General features: G+C 46.3%; 1 protein-coding gene across 6 annotated transcripts in view; it reads left to right on the forward strand.

Moving 5' to 3' along the window:
- Nucleotides 1–22,263, forward strand: part of LOC120050023 (signal peptide, CUB and EGF-like domain-containing protein 1) — a 126,607-nt gene that overhangs the window by 5,930 nt on the left and 98,414 nt on the right. For all 6 annotated transcript variants that reach the window (XM_038996614.1, XM_038996618.1, XM_038996615.1 and 3 more), the window contains exon 3: nt 7,891–8,016. In XM_038996614.1, coding sequence (XP_038852542.1) covers nt 7,891–8,016 — 126 coding nt within the window. The remainder of the gene's footprint in view (nt 1–7,890; nt 8,017–22,263) is intronic.

Raw genomic sequence — 22,263 nt, forward strand, 5'->3', positions numbered from 1 at the left:
AGAGCTTGGCTGTGTAGTCGTGTGTGTGTGTGTGTGTGTGTGTGTGTGTGTGTGTGTGTGTGTGTGTGTGTGTGTGTGTGTGTGTGTGTGTGTGTGTGTGTGTGTGTGTGTGTGTGTGTGTGTGTGTGTGTCACCTGTATGCCGGGGTGCAGAGAACAGCAGCAGTAGCCGATTCAGGCATAGAGACTGATAGAGACTGAGCCATGAGTCTGCTCTCCCAGCAGCAGCAACAATTACCTGACCTGCTTTACAGAAGTAGGGAGGGAGGGAGGGAGGGAGGGAGGGAGGGAGGGAGGGAGGGAGGGAGGGAGGGAGGGAGGGAGGGAGGGAGGGAGGGAGGGAGGGAGGGAGGGAGGGAAAGAAGAACATAAATATATTTGGAAAGAAAATAGATGGTGGGTGAAGGAGAGGTAGGTAAGGACACAGAGAAAGAGTGCGGGAAGGAGAGATTTCATGAGATAGAAAGAGAGTGAGATATTGCAGGCGGGAGGCTCTGTGGGAGAGGTGGCAGACAATTACTAGGCCGTTGTCTGCCCAGTGTCTGCTACTCCGTCACTGCTCAGGAGCTCTCCTCACTGGCTCGCTGCTTCACACACGCACACACACACACACACACACACACACACACACACACACACACACACACACACACACACACACACACACACACACACACACACATTTGGAGGAGCAGGTCAGACTCGGCTACAGTAGGCTGGGGCTTTATATAGCTATAGCTCTGTAGAAAAGAGTGTGAGAGCAGACTCACATATACACTCACAGAGCTGACAGAACAAGAGATGAGAGAGGAGAGGTGTTATTGCTGCAATGCCATACAGCTCATATACCCATATGCTGTACATGCCCAGGCCTCAACACCTGAGACACACACACATTCACGTGCGCGCACGCACATAGACACGCACGCACGCACACACACACACTTTTTCAATCTTGGTTCTTCAGTCTTGGAACGGGCATCAGAACAGAAATTCACTGCCACTAACCCTTGGCCTTGACTGGGCACAAAGCATGGGCTCTCAGCCCTCTGCTCATATGAGTGTCTGTGGTTTGTTGGTGTTTAGATGTCAGTAATGGGGACATTTTCTTATTTAGCTTTGTACTAGCCTTGGTAATGAACCGTGACTCACTACAGGTTCAGAAATAATATTTGGATTATTTCTGGTTTTGTGCCGTCATTCGACCTCTTGGGTAAATACACATGGCTGTTGTTTTCAGAGAAGTTGAGGGAGAGGTAGCTAGAGAGGTTGCCATATTCTGAGGTTCAGAGAATTCGGTTGATACCCAGTCTCCTTTACTTTGGTATTGGCTGCTGTGTCTCAACTAGTACCCTATTCCCTATATAGAGCACTACTTTAGACCAGAACCCTATGTACCGTGGTCAAAAGCAGTAAACCAAATAGCGAGTACTGTAGGGTGTCAATTGGGACGGCGGAAGCATCTGACCTATAGTAACCTTACTCAGCAATTCAGTCAGGTACATTTAACAGCCCCGAAAATTAAAACAAACCCAAGAATTTGAGAAATCTCCTTTTTCCGCTCAGGGAATTACACAATCCACTTTAGTGAAGTGTCCCTCCTCCACATGCTGTTGCCATTATAATTGGAAATCTCCCTTCACTGAGCTAAGGGCTTTCTCATGTGGACACACTTCTCTGGACCCGTCAAACTGAAACATCAAGGGGACAACAGGGCCACGCTCCCTTCCATGCCCACTTCTCCCCCTTCTCTTTCCTTCCTCTTCTCCCCCTCTCTCCTTCCTCACCTCTCTCCCCTTCTTCATCCATCTCAAGGGGCATGTTTCTCCGCTCTCTTGGGGCACGGGCCGTCAGCGAAGGTGCCTAATTCACTTGATGAGATGTTGAGCGTCAACATTTCCCCCGTCACAATTAGGAAACATGCGGCGCGTGTCCAAGCAGCGGAAGCAGCGAGCAGCCCGGTTCAGAAGCTGTCGGGGCGCCGCTGTCAGATGTCAACAACAGCTCCAGGGCAGGAAGAGATCACTGCTGGAGGCTAACTAGACACGGCTCCATGTCCATCCTCCCCCCTCGGCCCCAGACCCTAGCCCCATGCCCCAGGGCAGGTGTGAACCCCGATCCTACCCCCTCCTGATACCTGCTCTGATCTCTGGTGCTCTCTAACCCTGCTCCCATATGTAAAACCACGCCTGCCTTGTCTTGTCTTGCCAGGCTGGCCTGATCCAGCCTCACTTCTCACGAGGTGCAAATTAATGACTGGAAGCTTTTCATTTATCCCTTTTCATTTATCCCTAATTATCTTTACTCTCTTTCTTTCTTTCTCTCGTTCTCTCTCTTTCTCCTTCCCACTGGGCAAAAATCTACGTTTCCACATAATTTCTACCAAAAAATTCTATGTGATGATGTTGAATCAACATGGAAAACTGATTGGATTTGAAAAAAGTAATCAATGTAAGGGATTTTGGTATTATTATTTTTTACCATACTTTCAACCTAAATCCAATGACATGGTGAAATATTTTGTTGATTTCACGTTGAATTCACATTAGTTGACAACTCAACCAAATGTAAATTAAAACTAGACGTTGAACTGTCCTCTGCGCCCCCAGTGGGTTCTTTCTCTCTCTGTCTTTCTCTCTCTGTCTTTCACCTTCCCCCCCCCATTTCTCTTTCTCTCTCTCTCTCTCTTGCTTTCTCTCTCTCACTTTCACCTTTTTCCCCCCTCATTTCTCTCTCTCTCTCTCTTGCTTTCTCTCTCTCACTTTCACCTTTTCCCCCCTCATTTCTCTCTCTCTCTCTTGCTTTCTCTCTCTCACTTTCACCTTCCCCCCCCTCATTTCTCTCTCTCTCTCTCTCTCTCTCTCTCTTGCTTTCTCTCTCCCACTGTCTTTGTATGCCTCTCCTTTTTTGGGCTGTTGTTTGATGAAGAAAAAGCAGAAGACATTATGCAAGCCATCCTCATGACTAACTCTGCTCAGTTCCCTCTGCCCATCAAAAACAGGGTTGTTGTGTTCAAATGTGGTTGCTGGAGACACACTCAGGTGTACAGTGCATTTGGAAAGTATTCAGACCCCTTGACTTTTTCCACATTTTATTACCTTACAGCCTTATTCAAAAATTGATTAATTAAACAATTTTCCTCATCAATCTACACACAATACCTCATAATGACAAAGTGAAACTAGAAAAACCTTATTTACATAAGTATTCAGACCCTCAATGGAGTCTCATACCTTTTGCTTGAGTTGTTTCTACAACTTGATTGGTGTCCACCTGTGGTAAATTCATTTGATTGGACATGATTTGGAAAGGCACAAACCTGTCTACAGTTGAAGTCGGAAGTTTACATACACTAAGGTTGGAATCATTAAAACTAGTTTTTCAACCACTCCACAAATTTCTTGTTAACAAACTATAGTTTTGGCAAGTCGGTTAGGACTACTTTGTGCATGACACAAGTCATTTTTCCAACAATTGTTTACAGACAGATTATTTAACTTATAATTCACTGTATCACAATTCCAATGGGTCAGAAGTACATACACTAAGTTGACTGTGCCTTTAAACAGCTTGGGGGGGGGAATTATGTCATGGCTTTAGAAGCTTCTGATAGGCTAATTGACATCATTTGAGTCAATTGGAGGTGTACCTGTGGATGTATTTCAAGGCCTACCTTCAAACTCACTGCCTCTTTGCTTGACATCATGGGAAAATCAAAAGAAATCAGCCAAGACCTCAGAAAATATTTTGTAGACCTCCACAAGTCTGGTTCATCCTTGGGAGCAATTTCCAAATGCCTGAAGGTACCACGTTCATCTGTACAAACAGTAGTATGCAAGTATAAACACCATGGGAACACGCAGCCGTCGTACCGCTCGGGAAGGAGACGTGTTCTGTCTTCTAGAGATTAACGTACTTTGGTGCGAAAAGGGCAAATCAGTCACAGAACAACAGCAAAGGACCTTGTGAAGATGCTGGAGGAAACAGGTACAAAAGTATCTATATCCACAGTAAAACAAGTCCTATATCGACATAACCTGAAAGGCCGCTCAGCAAGGAAGAAGCCACTGCTCCAAAACCGCCATATATAAGCTAGACTACGGTTTGCAACTGCACATGGGGACAAAGATTGTACTTTTTGGAGAAATGTCCTCTGGTCTGATGAAACAAAAATAGAACTGTTTGGCAATAATGACCATCGTTATGTTTGGAGGAAAAAGGGGGACGCTTGCAAGCAGAAGAACACCATCCCAACCATGAAGCACGGGGGTAGCAGCATCATGTTGTGGGGGTGCTTTGCTGCAGGAGGGACTGGTGCACTTCACAAAATAGAAGGCATTATGGGGAAGGAAAATTAGGTGGATATATTGAAGCAACAGCTCAAGACATCAGTCAGGAAGTTAAAGCTTGGTCGCAAATGGGTCTTCCAAATTGACAATGACCCCAAGCATACTTCCCAAGTTGTGGCAAAATGGCTTAAGGACAACAAAGTCAAGGTATTGGAGTGGCCGTCACAAAGCCCCGACCTCAATCCTATAGAAAATGTGTGGGCAGAACTGAGAAAGCGCTTGCGAGCAAGGAGGCCTACAAACCTGACTCAGTTACACCAGCTCTGTAAGGAGGAATGGGCCAAGATTCACCCGACTTATTGTGGGAAGCTTGTGGAAGGCTACCTGAAACGTTTGACCCAAGTTAAACAATTGAAAGGCAATGCTACCAAATACCAATTGAGTGTATGTAAACTTCTGACATTTCACATTCTTAAAATAAAGTGGTGATCCTAACTGACCTAAGACAGGGAATTTTTACTATGATTCAATGTCAGGAATTGTAAAAAAACTGAGTTTAAATGTATTTGGCTAAGGTGTATATAAACTTCTGACTTCAACTGTATATAAGGTTCCACAGTTGACAGTACATGTCAGAGCAAATACCAAACCACGAGGTCGAAGGAATTGTCTGTAGAGTTCCGAGACAGGATTGTGTCAAGGCACAGATATGGGGAAGGCCCAGCAAAACACAGTGGCCTCCATCATTCTTAAATGGAAGAAGTTTGGAACCACCAAGACTCTTCCTAGAGCTGGCCGCCCAACCAAACTGAGCAATCGGGGGAGAAGGGCCTTGGTCTGGGAGGTGACCAAGAACCCAATGGCCACTCTGACAGAGCTCCAGAGTTCCTCTGTGAGATGGGAGAACCTTCCAGAAGGACAACCATCTCTGCAGCACTCCACCAATCAGGCCTTTATGGTAGAGTGGCCAGACGGAAGCCACTCCTCAGTAAAAGGCACGTGACAGCCCGCAAAAGGCACCTAAAAAGGACTCTCAGACCATGAGAAACAAGATTCTCTGGTCTGATGAAACCAAGATTGAACTCTTTAGCTTGAATGCCAAACGTCACATTGGGAGGAAACCTCTGCACCATCCCTACGGTGAAGCATGGTGGTGGCAGCATCATGGTATGGGGACTGGGAGACTAGTCAGGATCGAGGGAAAGATGAACGGTGCAAAGTACAGAGAGATCCTTGACGAAAACCTGCTCCAGAGTCCTCAGGACCTCATACTGGAGCGACAGTTCTCCTTCCAGCAGGACAACAACCCTACGCACACAGCCAAGACAACGCAGAAGTGGCTTTGGGACAAGTCTCTGAATGTCCTTGAGTGGCCCAGCCAGAGCTCGGGAATTGAACTTATTTGAATTATTGAATTCATTTATCTAAAATCCTGGTTTTGTTTTAGCATTATGGGGTATTGTGTGTAGATTGATGAGGGGGGGAAATGATTGAATCAATTTCAGAATAAGGCTGTAAGGTAATACTTCCTGAATGCACTGTATCTACCTGTTATTTCTCCTGTCTATACATCCTCCTCCACGTCTTCTCTCTAGTACAAAGACTGATGTTCCTCTGATTCCCCTGTATTTCCACACCTCTGCTTTCCATTGGAGGGTCTCAGGGTGCTACGCAGAGTATGTGAAGGGGTGCCTTGGCATCACGTCTGCTGGTGCAGGGAGAGGCGTTCGTCCAAACACTCCGACAAAACAGTCATTACACAGCAGCCCTCTCATAACAGCGCTCCCTAATTGGTTTCATATGCCTCTGGGATGAGCCACTGATGATTGGGACCAGTTTGTGTACACCAGCCAGGGCCCAGTCTCTGTCTTTAAAGTGCAGAAAGGCCATACCGTTCCTTTGTTCGTGTGGGAAAGAGAGTCGAAAACAAACAGTGGATTAGAATGCATGTTAGGCCTGTGTAATTGCCTGCTCTGTAAACATGGCAGGTGCCAGAGCATCTCTAAAGGAAAGAATGTCTGCCCCAGTTATTTATTTAACTTTTATCTTGATTGGTTTTAACTGACTGGAATGCCTCAGGAAAAACACTTTTAGATCAGATTTCTTCTCTATTTCAAGCATTTCGACCAAGATGTGTTGGCGGTGTCTATTCTATATTGTAGACCCGTTTTTCAACTTAGAAGTAGATTAGGCTAAGCTTCTATTGTAGATATACAGGAACATCAAAATTGCTTTTAACCAAGACACTGTGTGTTCTATCCTGATGACAATGAGCTGTCTAGTGGGTGAGGGGTCTGTGAGCAGACTGACAGTGGAATATTTCAGTGTGTTGGCGTTGTACCGGTGGTGTGCTGTGCAGTGTCCAGGGTTGTGTCCCAAATGGCACCCTATTCCCTATACAGTGCACTACTTTTGGACAGAGCACTAAAGGGAAAAGGGTGCTATTTGGGACGCGGCCCCTCAGGACTGGGTTCTGTCCAGTCCACAGGATGTAGGAGGCGGAGAGAGACTAGAGAGACTAGTGCTAAAAGCTGTTTGTGGCTGACAGAACCAGAACCAACATAGCATAGCCCACCTTGCGGTTGGCAGAGACAGGACAGTGTGTGTGTGTGTGTGTGTGTGTGTGTGTGTGTGTGTGTGTGTGTGTGTGTGTGTGTGTGTGTGTGTGTGTGTGTGTGTGTGTGTGTGTGTGTGTGTGTGTGTGTGTGTGTGGGCGTGTGTGTGGGACACAGACAGGCTACTAATGTTGTGTGCCAGTGTCTGAGACAGACTGAATGGGTAAAGGGGATAGGAAACAAATAGCGGGAGAGAGAGAAAGAGAGTGGGAAGAAAGAGCAGAGAAAGAAGTGAGATAGAAGAGTGCGAGAAAGGTACTTTAGAGAGGGGGAGAAGGAGCGAGCAAAGAAACATGAGAAAAGGTGAACGGGATGCACAGACAGAAAGACAGACAGACTGAGGGAGTGAGAGTTGGCGTCTTGGCCAGGTTGGCGAGTGAGACAGAGACAGAGGGAGTAATACAGGAGTTGAACACTAACCAGATACCTGCTCGGGCCCATCTGGAGTGGAGGAGGACGATAGACGGAGAGAAAGAGAGGATTTGGGGTTGGGGTCTGGCCATCGGTCTGCCTGCCTCCCCTGGCGTTCACACGGAGGGGGGACTGTTTGTTTTAGTGGCTCAGTCCGCATGGCAACCACTTGTGAGTGGCTCCTGTGAAAGACTCCTCCGCTGGCTCAGCATGAAGGGGGAACATGGTCAGCGAATAAACATGGCGAGACACTCTCCGTATGCCCCTCTGGACTCTGTACCCCCAAACACTCCAGTCGTATGTATGCACAGTCATCATAAGCTGTACCGGTGGACTACCTTTTATCTCCAACCCTGTACCCTGTACCCTGACCTCTGACCTCTACACTCTCCATATGCCCCTCATTTTGTACTCCAACACCCATCTCATTGACATTCCATACTGTTCATCTCTGTCCCCCAATCCCCTACCATCCATTCTACCATTCCACCTTCCACTCTTTCCATCCATTTGTACAGTGGCGACAGTAATTCCTCTCCACCCTTCTCATTGGTCTTCTATGACTCTCATTTTCAGACATGGACGAGTGTGAGAATGAGTACAACGGAGGCTGTGTCCACGAGTGTATCAACATCCCGGGCAACTACAGGTGCACCTGCTACGACGGATTCATGTTGGCCCACGACGGACACAACTGTCTGGGTGAGTGTGCAGTCCTCCTTAACCCCCGTTTAAACTCAAAGTGCAACCTATCCAAGTCTGTCGTTTATGTTTGTATGAGACTGTGCTATCTTCTGGATCTTTCCCTTTCCCTGTGTGTGTGCGTGCATGTACTATGCACTCTATCTGCTATGAGGTTTGTCTGTCTGGCTCTCAGCTCCCTTCGTTCCCCAGAGAGTGTCTCTGTCATCGTTTTGGAGGACATTTTATCCTCAGTTCATTCTTTGGGTTTCGTTTTGGGAGGGCGCTCAGGGTTGAAGAGTTCTTCTCTTCCTCAGCTAGATATCTCCTACAGATATCTGTCTGGGGAATCTGCAATGTGCACTAACTGACAGACCCAGTTCATTTCGTCTCGGCCTTCTCTTATTGACTTAGTGTCAGGCAGACAAATGTGTTGTTGCTGCTCCTCCTGCAACATGCCGGTTCTGCTTGGATGTGCTTAGACACATTTTGTCTTTTCGCTCCCCGCCCCGCTGATTGACGCAAGCAAAACCAAAATGTGTAGTTTGGATGCCCTTGCCCGCAACCCAAACATATTTGGTAGGACATGTTTTGGCATTTGTAGGCATTATGTCTGATTCTGGGAAGCCAGGGAGGGAGGGAGGAGGAGGGGGGAGAGGAACATGCCATTAGGTGTAGTCAGGAATGTCTGAGTTAGATTCTCCTGGGGACATTTCAGGACTATGTCGTTACAGTGTGAGTCTCAGGTGATTTACTTTATGACCGCTGATTGTGTCTGACTGAGAGATGAGTCCTGGGTCGTGTTCAGTAGGCACGGAACAAAAAACCCTTGGAAACGGAACAAATAGGTCGTTATCAATATAACGTAATGATAAGATACAGGGCGTTTTGATTTACCTGCCAGAGCGCAAGGAGACCCCCCCCCCAGCTCCGCTAAAAGCATTGACAACTGCTTTTAGAGGTGTGGTTGATATTACAACCAAATAGTTAACATTTATTTAACAATCCCCCCCTGCTGGGGGTCTCCTTGCCCCCCAGCAGCTAAATCGAACGCTCTGCACATAATTGTGACGTTTTATTGATAACGACCAAAGAATGTGTGTTCTTATTGGACAACTTCAGGCAATACTTCCACTATTTCTAAACCTTCTCTCCTGTGTGGCGCCTACTGAACATACACATGGATGGATGCATTAGTATTTGTACATGGTCGTCTCTGGTCTAGTCTGAGTTTGGCCTCACTGACTCTCATCTTGGACACAAACAGACCTCTATCCTCTTTCAGTTCGCCCAGATGCTGACGAATCTTCAGTGATGATGAGCTTTTCTGTTCCCGCCCCAAGTTCCCCTGCAACGCCTCCATATCCAACCCCCCCCCCCAACGCCATAAACATAAACTACCTCGTTTTCAGCAAGTCCAAGAGGATAGAGGTCACCAGAGAAGGGCACTCCCCATTCCCCCTAACCCTAACCCACCTTCTGTTAGGACCAGGACAACACTGGGGTCTCCACAGCAATGTAATTGTATTATTTCTAACGCTTAAAAATGTCACTTTAATGTTACCCCTGTTGTTATTCTATTGACTTCCCAGAATTCAACTTGGCTTGTCAAATGTTTATATTACCGGTTGCAAATGGACAAAGGACGGAAAAATGTCAGAGAGAAAATGAATAACTTAAGCTCCCCTCTTATTTAGGTTCACGGATGAAATTCAATACTTGAAATCTGTCCGTTTTTATGTTTAGCAAGGCGGGATTGGGACACGGGGGAGTTGCGTGAAACCTGTTTGATAGCTAGCTAATGTTTTGGTGTTGTTTTTCTAATTTCGGCGTGCCTGTCTGTCTGACTGTGGATGTGTTTTAAGTGCCTGCAGCTGTTGTGTTGTCGGTGGCTGGTGGCAGAGGGCTCGTTGGATTGTGTGTGTTGTGGTGAACTAAAGAAAATTAACACGAGGGAGAGAGATTTACTGCATGTGTCTGTGGCCACTTGGAAGGAATCAATGGGCCACATGCTGGCTATGTGTCAGCAGACCTGGGTTCAACTACTATTCAAAATCTTTTAAATACTTTCAGCGTTTGTTCTAGTCTGCCTGGAGTGCCAGATGGATAAGGTTTGCACCGTGGCGACTGTTCTATGGATTCCATTGCGCCGGGCAAGATCAATCAAGCCTAGCTAATGTATTTGAAGTTAAATAATGTACTATTTGAACCCAGGTCTTTGTGTCGGAGTGGTTATAGAGGGTTCTCTAGTCGTCACACTGCCACTCCACAGCTGAGTGGAGGAAATTGGCCACATGTCTGTTAAAAGGTCATTAACCAGACTATGCTGATAAGACGTAGCTTTAATAAACAGACACTAATTAGCTGTGAATGGAGAGTTCAAAGGGAGGGATCGGAAAGCAGTCGAGAGAGAAATCAAACACTTATAATCAGACACTTCCCACTGGGCACACACGGGTTGAATCAACGTCATTTCAACAAAATGATCGTTGAACCGACGTGGAATAGACGTTGAATTGACGTCTGTGCCCAGCGGGTTATGACGACACTTAATCACTATCAGACATTTATGATGCAATTTGATCATGATCAGTCATTTGAATAATGAAAAGTACAATGACAAGTGATTTAGAAGCTTTTATTTCATATTCATTTCTAATCTTGGTTCTAAACTTGATTCCGTTGTGTGTTACTGCCAATCCATACCTAATTCTCTCTCTCTTTATCTCTCTCTCTCTTTCGCTCTCTCTCTCCTCCACCTCCTCCTCTGTATTCTCTTGGTTATCTTGGCGGTGGATGTGAATTGGAGGCTGTCCAAGCCATTCCCCCTGAGGCGATGGACTTGCTCTCTATTTGACATCTTTATTGCGGAATGTCTCAAATACAACACAGAATGATGATGGGGATGAGAACAGAGTCAGGACCGCCAAGGGCCAGCGCACACCGCTCAGAGTCCTCCGCTGCTTCCAGGAGCTTCCTCGCTTTCTCTCTCTATCCAACCGTTCTTTTCTTTCCTGTCTGTCTGTCTGTCTGTCTGTCTGTCTGTCTGTCTGTCTGTCTGTCTGTCTGTCTGTCTGTCTTCGTCCTCTCTTCTTCACCTCTTCTATCCTTTTCATCTCTCAATTTTCCCCTCCATCTGTCATTGGTTTCTCTTTTTCGTTCTCTTTTCTTTCTGTCTCTCGTACTGTCAGCGGTCAGTATAGTTCTCCTTGACAGAGCACCGAGGTGGTCTGTCAACATCAGTCGGAGCCATTAGGTGTGGCTCAGGGAACTCCACAACTGGTTGCCCAATCCCCATTCGTTTAGTGAAGTGCATTCATTCAGGAAGATTCTATCAGCAGCTCTTCAGCGCTCTGCCGTCCGTCTCACTTTCTGAGATAATCTGTTAACTTGTTTTTATTGCCCTAGGCCTGCCTGATTTGACACACAATGAATAGAGCTAAGGTCGCTGTCTCCTTGAAAATGTTATTTCGTGAATACTTCACCCTCATCGGAGGTCATGACCTGGCTTTGTCATAGGCTCACAGCTTCCCAGCCAGTCCAGCACCCCCCCCGCTCTGCCTGCGTTGCCATGTGTTGCCATGACGTGGTATGAGGCAGACAGCAGCTCGGTAACAAATGTCACAGGAGTATTAGAGGAGCAGATCAGAGCATCATCGCTACCAAGATATCTGATGGATGGATCTGGCGCAGTCAGGTTGGAGGGAGAGGAAAGTGGACGGGGTCATTGGGGTGGTCTCTGCGTGTGGCGATTTTGAGGGTACAGTTGCGGCCACTAAAAAGCTTGCTCTCTAGCAGTGATAGTTTGCCACAGAAACCTGTACTGCTGTAATTCCTTTGTGCCCACAACTGTATTTCGGTTGGGTAGAGGTATGGGGTGATACTCAGGGTAGTCTGACGAGTTACAAAAGCTGACGCAGAATTAGTGGTATGCGGGTACAAACTGCCTTTGTATTTTATTTATTTTACTAGGCAAGTCAGTTAAGAACAAATTCTTATTTACAATGACAGCCTACCGGGGAACAGAACGACAGATTTTGACCTCATCAGCTCGGGGATTCGATCCAGCAACCTTTCGGTTACCGGCCCAACGCTCTAACCACTAGGCTACCTGCCACCCCGTATCAGGGTTTAAAGTAGTTATATGTGTGTAGTTATATCATAGGGTTTTACAATTTGTCTGTATTTCATAGGCTGAGGGGTGGTGGTGGGGTAGAGGTGCTGTAGTGGGGTCCAGGATGTTTATTGGAGGTGTGATCGCTGGTAGAGGTAGAGAGATTAGGGAGGTACTATTTGGGGTCTGGTGATCTATATTTGAGGCGTGAAGCTATACCGTGTAAACTGTTTGAGTAATGAGCGTTGGGTTCCTGCGTATTGACTCATGGATATTTTATCACCACCTTTCGTGTTTACCCCTCATCACTAACTCTCTGAGATACAGGTGACTGCCAAAATAATGGAAACGCTTGAGTGAACGAGGGATACAAAGTATATTGGAAGCAGGTGCTTCCACACATGTGTGGTTTCTGAGTTAAGTCAGCAATTAACATCCCATCATGCTTAATTAGGGTCATTTAAAAATGCTGGGCAGGCTATTATTTTGGCTACCATGGAGCGAGTGGCCACTTAATGGTTTGATGAGCATGAAAACGACACGCCACGGCCGTCTCAGCCACCAGATCTCAACCCAATTGAACACTGGCTTATGGAGCAGCGCCTGAGACAGCGCTTTCACCACCGTCAACGAAACACCAAATGATGGAATTTCTTGAGGAAGAATGGCGCCGAATCTCTCCAACAGAGTTCCAGACACTTGTAGAAATCCATGACAAGGTGCATTGAAGCAGTTCTTGCTCGTGGTGACCCAACGCCCTATTAAGACACTTTATGTTGGTGTTTCCTTTACTTTGGCAGTTACGAGTACACAAATAGTATCATGTGTGACACGTTGGCATGATATAGGAACAACTATATAATGCTTGTGCGTAGCTGACACACATAGTCGACCCACAGTTTGCGGGGCCAAGCCGTGGTTTCCCAATTACTGTGTATGGACATCGATCATCTACCAATCACAATCTGTCCACTTCAATGGTAGGACTCATCAGTAACCACATTAGAGTTTCTTATGTCTCTCCCAGTCCCACGAACCCTTTCACTCAATGCCATGTGAGTATATGGTTCGTCTAGGAACAACGGCGGACAGTAAACACAGTCACAGACAAACCGCATCTCTAGGGACTTGTCACAGCCTCACGCATACGGCAGCATGGGTTGAATTAGCTGGGGTTATGGGTTGGAGGTGCTGTAAATTAAAGTCTCGAGTATTCCGTGACTGACGTGTGAGAATATAGGGTCTGTCTGTCTGGTTACTGTAACCGCCTGCCTCCTGTGTTCTGACTCATGAATCACTGCTGTAAAGAAGATGTCAGAACAGAGCTCCAACAACGTTTCCCCCTCGGTTTGTACTCAGACGGGTTGCAAAGGCTCCTAAAGTGACTGTTATAAGGCGGCTGAACCAAGATACTCAATTGAAGCCAATTTGATGTGATTTGTTATATCTTGGGGGCTATAATCATAGACAGAAATGGTATTGGAAACAGTTTTGATTGTTAACACAGCCGTGCTACTTCCTAGTCCCTGTATCTCCGTGCTGCATGTACTCTAAGGTGTGTGATGTCGTGTCCACAGCCTGGCTACTCGTCAGTGAGGCTGCGGTACAACCAGGTCCAGTGGTCTGGGTCAGGGAGTTGGACTGGGGATCAGAGATCACTGGTGGGATCATTCACTGTTAGGGTGTATTGCTGTTCCACTACTCTGAAGGCCATTAACCCCAGAAAATACCACTTGTTGTTTTTCTCCACACCGACTACTTCTAGGAGACTGAAGGAATGATAGATGACCAGAAACCTCAAGACTTGCTGCTTTGAAATGAAGGGACAAGAGGGAGGGACACAGGAGGCAAGAATAATGTGTAGAGAGAGAGAGATAGAGGGGAAGAGAGAGAGAGAGAGAGGGGAAGAGAGAGCGAGAGAGGGGAAGAGAGAGCGAGAGAGAGGGGAAGAGAGAGCGAGAGAGGGGAAGAGAGAGCGAGAGAGAGGGGAAGAGAGAGAGAGATAGAGGGGAAGAGAGAGAGAGAGGGGGGAAGAGAGAGCGAGAGAGGGGAAGAGAGAGCGAGAGAGAGGGGAAGAGAGAGCGAGAGAGAGGGGAAGAGAGAGAGAGAGAACAGTCTGTCTTAACCGAACGTGTGTAGGAAGTTGGGTCCCATGTATGTTGTGTCAACAAGTTTAGGGCACTAAGATTTCAAATTGCATAATTGCACTGCACTCTGATTAAAGGTCAGTCCTGCTCAGTTCCTCTTCAACCTTTTTGATTTAGACTTGTATTTATTTTGTTTTGGCCGTGGACACAGCTGGGCCCAATGTGTTGATCATTTGGAGCCTTGCTACGGACGTCTGTAGGGCTCAGACAAGTTTATTTTCTTTCTGACGCGTCCTTTTCAGTCTTACGCGAGGTCTTAGCTCAAGAGTGCCTTGGCTTCACAGCGGGACAGACCCTGACTGCAGACGCATAGAATGTTGAAACTCTGACACGACAGCACGGACAGATTGGGGGAAGGAAAGGGGGGAGAGAGGGAGGAGAAGAGGAGGAATAGAGTGAGGGTTAGCCAACAGGCTATTGCTAATATCTCTTTAGAGAGAGACTGGGTGAAACATGGAGGCCCAGGGAAGGGTCATCTCCACTCAAAGTCTATGGTTTTATTTATTTCTCCTTTTCACTCTTTCTCTTCTCTCCTATCTTCCCTCCTCTCCTCTCTACCTCTCCGCCCTTTATCTTTCTTACTCCTCTCGTCACCTCCAGAATGGGAAGTTAATATTTTGGTCCTCTAGCCGCTGTGGCAGGTAGATACAAAAAATCTAGAAGCCAGTGAGATTTTTTTACCTGCCCAAATATTTTTTACTCCATAATTAGACAAGTGAAATCACACAAAAAAAACGGATGAGCGTGTTTCTAATGTATTACTAGTAAGAAGTCATGGGGTATATTGCTTCATTTCATAACGTTTTTGTGACCTGCGAGACAGAAATACCATTCCACTGGCCCTTTAAGGGACAAGCCGTTACCGTGGTAACTTGGGCACTGGCTTGTCTGTGACGAAAAAAGTCTCAGACTGTGACCTAGCAGCAGACAATTGCAGCAAACTCAAACTAACATTGAAAAACAACCTAGCATGTGAACAAAACAATGTAACTGGCCAAGAAACACGAGGACAAAGTCACACTTTAGTAGCCGTTCTTGTCATTTCGACCAACTTCTACATGTGGGTTTTTGATTTTTTTTTAAAGGTCCCACATGCTCTGTGTGACCACCCACCAACGTGGCTGGTGAAATGTACATTCTTACCCACCAATGACAAAATCTATCTGCATTTGACAGGTGGCAGGTGTTATTTTCCAACCCTGCTCACCTCCCTTCTTCTACCCTTCCCTCCTCTCCTCTCCTTTCCCCATTGGCCTTCTCTCCCTTTGTGTCAAGCACATCCTCATCACGTCCAAATAAAAGTTTACACAAGCAAAACAAAGGCACTCTAGTTTAAACTTGCAGAGTGCCTTGCCAGTGTTTATGCTTAAATGTTGGCAAAGATCAATTAAATGTGGAGATGACAGTTCAACAGCTCTCTCTCTCTCTCTCTCTCTCTCTCTCTCTCTCTCTCTCTCTCTCTCTCTCTCTCTCACACACACTCTCTCCCTCTCCCTCTGTCTCTGATCTATCTCTCTCTTCTCTGTATCTCTTTGTATTACTCTGAAGTAAAAGCCTCTGTCATATTGATGTCATCTGTTTAGTTTTGTCTATAGGCAGTGGTGGAAAAAGTACCCAATTGTCATACTTGAGTAAAAGTAAAGATACCTTAATAGAAAATGATTCAAGTAAAAGTGAACGTCACTCAGTAAAATACTACTTGAGTAAAAGTCGAAAAGTATTTGGTTTTAAATATACTTAAGTATCAAAAGTAAAAGTACAAGTATAAATCATTTCACATTCCTTCACAAACCAGACGGCACTATTTTCTTGTTTTTTAAATTTACGGATAGCCAACACTCAGACATCATTTACAAACAAAGCATTTGTGTTTAGTGAGTCCGCCTGATCAGAGGCAGTAGGGATGACCAGGGATGTTCTCTTGATAAATGTGTGAATTGGACCATTTTCCTGTCCTGCTAAGCATTCGAAATGTAACAAGTACTTTTGGGTGTCAGGGAAAATGTATGGAGTAAATAGAACATTGTTTTCTTTAGTAATGTAGTGAAGTAAAAGTAAAAGTTGTCAAAAATATCATTAGTAAAGTAAAGTACAGATACCTAAAAAAAACACTTAAGTAGTACTTGGTAGTATTTTTTACTTAAGTACTTTACACCACTGTCTATAGGGACAAATGGAGATGAGAAAGCACTTTCAACTTCAATCGGGGTCTTCTAAGAGATCAGTTCCATATTGTAGTGCAGGCCTTGGCTCTAGAAGGCTGTGTATTTTGGTTTGCCTGTATGGCTTAGTGAGAAGTGAATGGGACTGGGAGTAGGAGAGTAGTGAGGTGTGTCATGGAGTATATTGTGTAGAGAAATGTATATTGGATGTTAGATGGTGGATTGTGTTGGCTTGTGGGAGGCGGATGCTGCAGAGGGCATCTGCTTGGTAGAGCTCTGAACAGATGCTGTTTCACCCTGCAGCCTCGCTGTGACATGTCTCTCTACAGTCAGGCTTGAGAGAGCTGCTCAGCTAAACACGGTGTATTATTCTAAGTCAGCCATTTTAGGTCCTCCCTCACGTATGAATCTATCACTTTCGATGAAACAGTTTTCCTCTTTCTTTGTCATTTTCCTGTCAGTCCCACTGGTCCCTCTCTGCCAATCAGCTGGGACCAGAGGACGTGGGACTGTAGCTGGGCTGGAGGAGTTGAAGGCGCTGGCTGAAGCCATTGAGCAGTTGAAATACTGGCATCGCTGGTTTTGTTCCATGTTTTATAGGGCCCTCTTCTCTCCTTTTACTGTAAAGCCTTTTGAGACACTCAGATACATTGGCAGGTGAATACAGCAATAGAGGGCAGAGGGGAGGAAAGAGGGGAGAGAAGATGAGATTTTTTTGTACCTTTATTTAGCTAGGCAAGTCAGTTAAGAACAATTTCTTATTTACAATGACGGCCTAGGAACAGTGGGTTAACTGCCTTGTTCAGGGGCAGAACGACAGTTTTTTACCTTGTCAGCTCGGGGACCCGATCTTGCAACCTTTCAGTTACAAGCCCAACACTCGAACCACTAGACTACCTGCCGTGATGGAACAGTAGGAGAGACCATCGAGGGAGAGATGGGGTAGGGAGGGAGGGAAGGGGAGACTAAGCTACAGTTGAAGTCGGAGGTTTACATACACCTTAGCCAAATACATTTAAACTCAGTTTTTCACAATTCCTGACATTTAATCCTAGTATTAATTCCATGTCTTAGGTCAGTTAGGATCACCACTTTATTTTAAGAATGTGAAATGTCAGAATAATAGTAGAGAGAATGATTTATTTCAGCTTTTATTTCTTTCATCACATTCCCAGTGGTTCAAAAGTTTGCTAACACTCAATTAGTATTCGGTAGCATTGCCTTTAAATTGTTTAACTTGGGTCAAACGTTTCGGGTAGCCTTCCACAAGCTTCCCACAATAAGTTGGGTGAATTTTGGCCCATTCCTCCTTACAGAGCTGGTGTAACTGAGTCAGGTTTGTAGGCCTCCTTGCTCGAACACGCTTTTTCAGTTCTGCCCACTAGGATTGAGGTCAGGGCTTTGTGCTAGCCACTCCAATACCTTGACTTTGTTGTCCTTAAGCCATTTTGCCACAACTTTGGAACTATGTTTGGGGTCATTGTCCATTTGGAAGACCCATTTACGACCAAGCTTTAACTTCCTGACTGATGTCTTAAGATGTTGCTTCAATATATCCACATCATTTTCCATCCTCATGATACCATCTATTTTGTGAAGTGCACCAGTCCCTCCTGCAGCAAGGCAGCCCCACAACATGATGCTGCCACCCTCGTGCTTCACGGATGGGATGGTGTTCTTCTGCTTGCAAGGCTCCCCCTTTATCCTCCGAACATAACGATGGTCATTATGGCCAAACAGTTCTATTTTTGTTTCATCAGACCAGAGGATAGTTCTCCAGAAAGTACGATCTTTGTCTCCATGTGCAGTTGCAAACCGTAGTCTGGCTTTTTTATGGCGGTTTTGGAGCAGTGGCTTCTTCCTTGCTGAGCGGCCGTTCAGGTTATGTCGATATAGGACTCATTTGACTGTGGATATAGATACCTTTGTATCTGTTTCCTCCAGCATCTTCACAAGGTCCTTTGCTGTTGTTCTGGGATTGATTTGCACTTATAGCACCAAAGTACGTTCATCTCTAGGAGACAGAAAGTGTCTCCTTTCTGAGCGGTATGACGGCTGCGTGGTCCCATGGTGTTTATACTTGCGTACTATTGTTTGTACAGATGAACGTGGTACCTTCAGGCGTTTGGAAATTGCTCCAAAGGATGAACCAGACTTGTGGAGTTCTACTAATTTTTTCTGAGGACTTGGCTGATTTCTTTTGATTTTCCCATGATGTTAAGCAAAGAAGCACTGAGTTTGAAGGTAGGCCTAATAATACATCCACAGGTACATCTCCAATTGACTCAAATGATGTCAATGAGTCTATCAGAAGCTTCTAAAGCCATGACATCATTTTCGGTAATTTCCCAAGCTGTTTAAAGGCACAGTCATCTTAGTGTATGTAAACTTCTGACCCACTGGAATTGTGATACAGTGAATTATACGTGAAATAATCTGTCTGAAAACAATTGTTGGAAAAATGACTTGTGTCATGCACAAAGTAGATGTCCTAACCAACTTGCCAAAACTATAGTTTGTTAACAAGACATTTGTGGAGTGGTTGAAAAACGAGTTTTAATAACTTCAACTGTATATGTACAGTACCTAACAATAAAACACTATATTTAAAGGTTTATTAGGCACCTAAACAATATATACAATAGGCCTATATTTTTGTCACAGGCACAAAGGCATGCAGACAGATCAAATGTAAATGGAGTTCACTGCTTTACACTGGAACATGTGTGCATAGATAAAACACACACCACACAAGACCCTTCTCCTCCCCTCCTCTCCTCTCCCTCCCCTCCTCTCCTCTCTCCCTCCTCTCCTCTCCCCTCTCCCTCCCTGTGTTAGCATGACAGTAAACACTTTCCTCTCCCCGCTAACGGTTAACAAGGCCTGAAGGCCTCTGTCCTCTCCACTGGGACTTAACAAGCCGACCGCCTACATGCTCCGACGGGGGAGACTGTCGCCCGGTAAAGCCAGCACTCAAATAAAAGCAGACCATAACCCCCACGGAGATATGTTCGGAACTCTGACAGGGGTCCCAGACAGAGAGAGGGAGAGACAGAGGGAGAAAAATGAATAGGAGGCAATAAAGTCCTCTACCCCAGGAAGAGGTAGAGAGGATGTGGTGGCTTTCTATTTCAGGCGGTGTGACACAGAATCACGGGTCTGGTCCGGGTGTATTAAGGTCTGGTCTGGGTGTATTAAAGTCTGGTCCGGGTGTATTAAGGTCTGGTCTGGGTGTATTAAGGTCTGGTCTGGGTGTATTAAGGTCTGGTCCGGGTGTATTAAAGTCTGGTCCGGGTGTATTAAGGTCTGGTCCGGGTGTATTAAGGTCTGGTCCGGGTGTATTAAGGTCTGGTCTGGGTGTATTAAGGTCTGGTCTGGGTGTATTAAGGTCTGGTCCGGGTGTATTAAGGGCTGGTCTGGGTGTATTAAGGGCTGGTCTGGGTGTATTAAGGGCTGGTCCGGGTGTATTAAGGTCTGGTCCAGGTGTATTAAGGGCTGGTCCGGGTGTATTAAGGTCTGGTCCAGGTGTATTAAGGTCTGGTCCAGGTGTATTAAGGGCTGGTCTGGGTGTATTAAGGTCTGGTCCGGGTGTATTAAGGTCTGGTCTGGATGTATTAAGGTCTGGTCCGGGTGTATTAAGGTCTGGTCCGGGTGTATTAAGGTCTGGTCTGGATGTATTAAGGTCTGGTCCGGGTGTATTAAGGTCTGGTCTGGATGTATTAAGGTCTGGTCCGGGTGTATTAAGGTCTGGTCCGGGTGTATTAAGGTCTGGTCCGGGTGTATTAAGGGCTGGTCTGGGTGTATTAAGGGCTGGTCCAGGTGTATTAAGGGCTGGTCCGGGTGTATTAAGGGCTGGTCTGGGTGTATTAAGGGCTGGTCCGGGTGTATTAAGGTCTGGTCCAGGTGTATTAAGGGCTGGTCCAGGTGTATTAAGGTCTGGTCCAGGTGTATTAAGGTCTGGTCCAGGTGTATTAAGGGCTGGTCTGGGTGTATTAAGGGCTGGTCTGGGTGTATTAAGGGCTGGTCTGGGTGTATTAAGGGCTGGTCTGGGTGTATTAAAGTCTGGTCTGGGTGTATTAAGGTCTGGTCTGGGTGTATTAAGGTCTGGTCCGGGTGTATTAAGGTCTGGTCCGGGTGTATTAAGGGCTGGTCCGGGTGTATTAAGGGCTGGTCTGGGTGTATTAAGGGCTGGTCTGGGTGTATTAAGGGCTGGTCTGTGTGTATTAAGGGCTGGTCTGGGTGTATTAAGGGCTGGTCCGGGTGTATTAAGGTCTGGTCCAGGTGTATTAAGGGCTGGTCCGGGTGTATTAAGGTCTGGTCCAGGTGTATTAAGGGCTGGTCTGGGTGTATTAAGGTCTGGTCCGGGTGTATTAAGGTCTGGTCTGGATGTATTAAGGTCTGGTCCGGGTGTATTAAGGTCTGGTCCGGGTGTATTAAGGTCTGGTCTGGATGTATTAAGGTCTGGTCCGGGTGTATTAAGGTCTGGTCTGGATGTATTAAGGTCTGGTCCGGGTGTATTAAGGTCTGGTCCGGGTGTATTAAGGTCTGGTCCGGGTGTATTAAGGTCTGGTCCGGGTGTATTAAGGTCTGGTCTGGGTGTATTAAGGGCTGGTCCAGGTGTATTAAGGGCTGGTCCGGGTGTATTAAGGGCTGGTCTGGGTGTATTAAGGGCTGGTCCGGGTGTATTAAGGTCTGGTCCAGGTGTATTAAGGGCTGGTCCAGGTGTATTAAGGTCTGGTCCAGGTGTATTAAGGTCTGGTCCAGGTGTATTAAGGGCTGGTCTGGGTGTATTAAGGGCTGGTCTGGGTGTATTAAGGGCTGGTCCGGGTGTATTAAGGGCTGGTCTGGGTGTATTAAAGTCTGGTCTGGGTGTATTAAGGTCTGGTCTGGGTGTATTAAGGTCTGGTCCGGGTGTATTAAGGTCTGGTCCGGGTGTATTAAGGTCTGGTCCGGGTGTATTAAGGGCTGGTCTGGGTGTATTAAGGGCTGGTCTGGGTGTATTAAGGGCTGGTCTGGGTGTATTAAGGGCTGGTCTGTGTGTATTAAGGGCTGGTCTGGGTGTATTAAGGGCTGGTCTGTGTGTATTAAGGTCTGGTCTGGGTGTATTAAAGTCTGGTCTGGGTGTATTAAGGTCTGGTCTGGGTGTATTAAGGTCTGGTCTTGGTGTATTAAGGTCTGGTCTGGGTGTATTAAGGTCTGGTCTGGGTGTATTAAGGTCTGGTCTGGGTGTATTAAGCCTGGACTGACCTGGCTGTCAGCAGACTCAGTCTCAGACTGTAAGTTAGGAGCACCAGGTCCAGTGCTCCTCCATTGTGAGTTCTACAGTGGTCCAGCAGTGATAATCGTACAGCCCTTTACATCCTGGTATGAAGACCATCCTACATGCCGCTCAGAGCTGTAAAGCTCTCTGACTAACTCAGTGCCATCAAAATATACACAACCTCTAACCTCTGTCTCCACAGACAGACAGGCCGTGGTACACATAGACAGCAAGCTTTCTTGATCTCCTTGACAAACAGGCCCTGATCACCCCTGAACACTCATGATTTGGGGCAGGAGTTTTACATGACCCCGTGACCTGACCAGGACAGGAGTTTTACATGACCAGGTGACCTGACCAGGACAGGAGTTTTACATGACCAGGTGACCCGACCAGGACAGGAGTTTTACATGACCAGGTGACCTGACCAGGACAGGAGTTTTACATGACCAGGTGACCTGACCAGGACAGGAGTTGACCAGGTGACCTGACCAGGACAGGAGTTTTACATGACCAGGTGACCCGACCAGGATAGGAGTTTTACATGACCAGGTGACCTGACCAGGACAGGAGTTGACCAGGTGA

This window comes from Salvelinus namaycush, chromosome 6 (genome assembly GCF_016432855.1).
Source record: "Salvelinus namaycush isolate Seneca chromosome 6, SaNama_1.0, whole genome shotgun sequence".
Classification (NCBI taxonomy): Eukaryota; Metazoa; Chordata; class Actinopteri; order Salmoniformes; family Salmonidae; genus Salvelinus; species Salvelinus namaycush.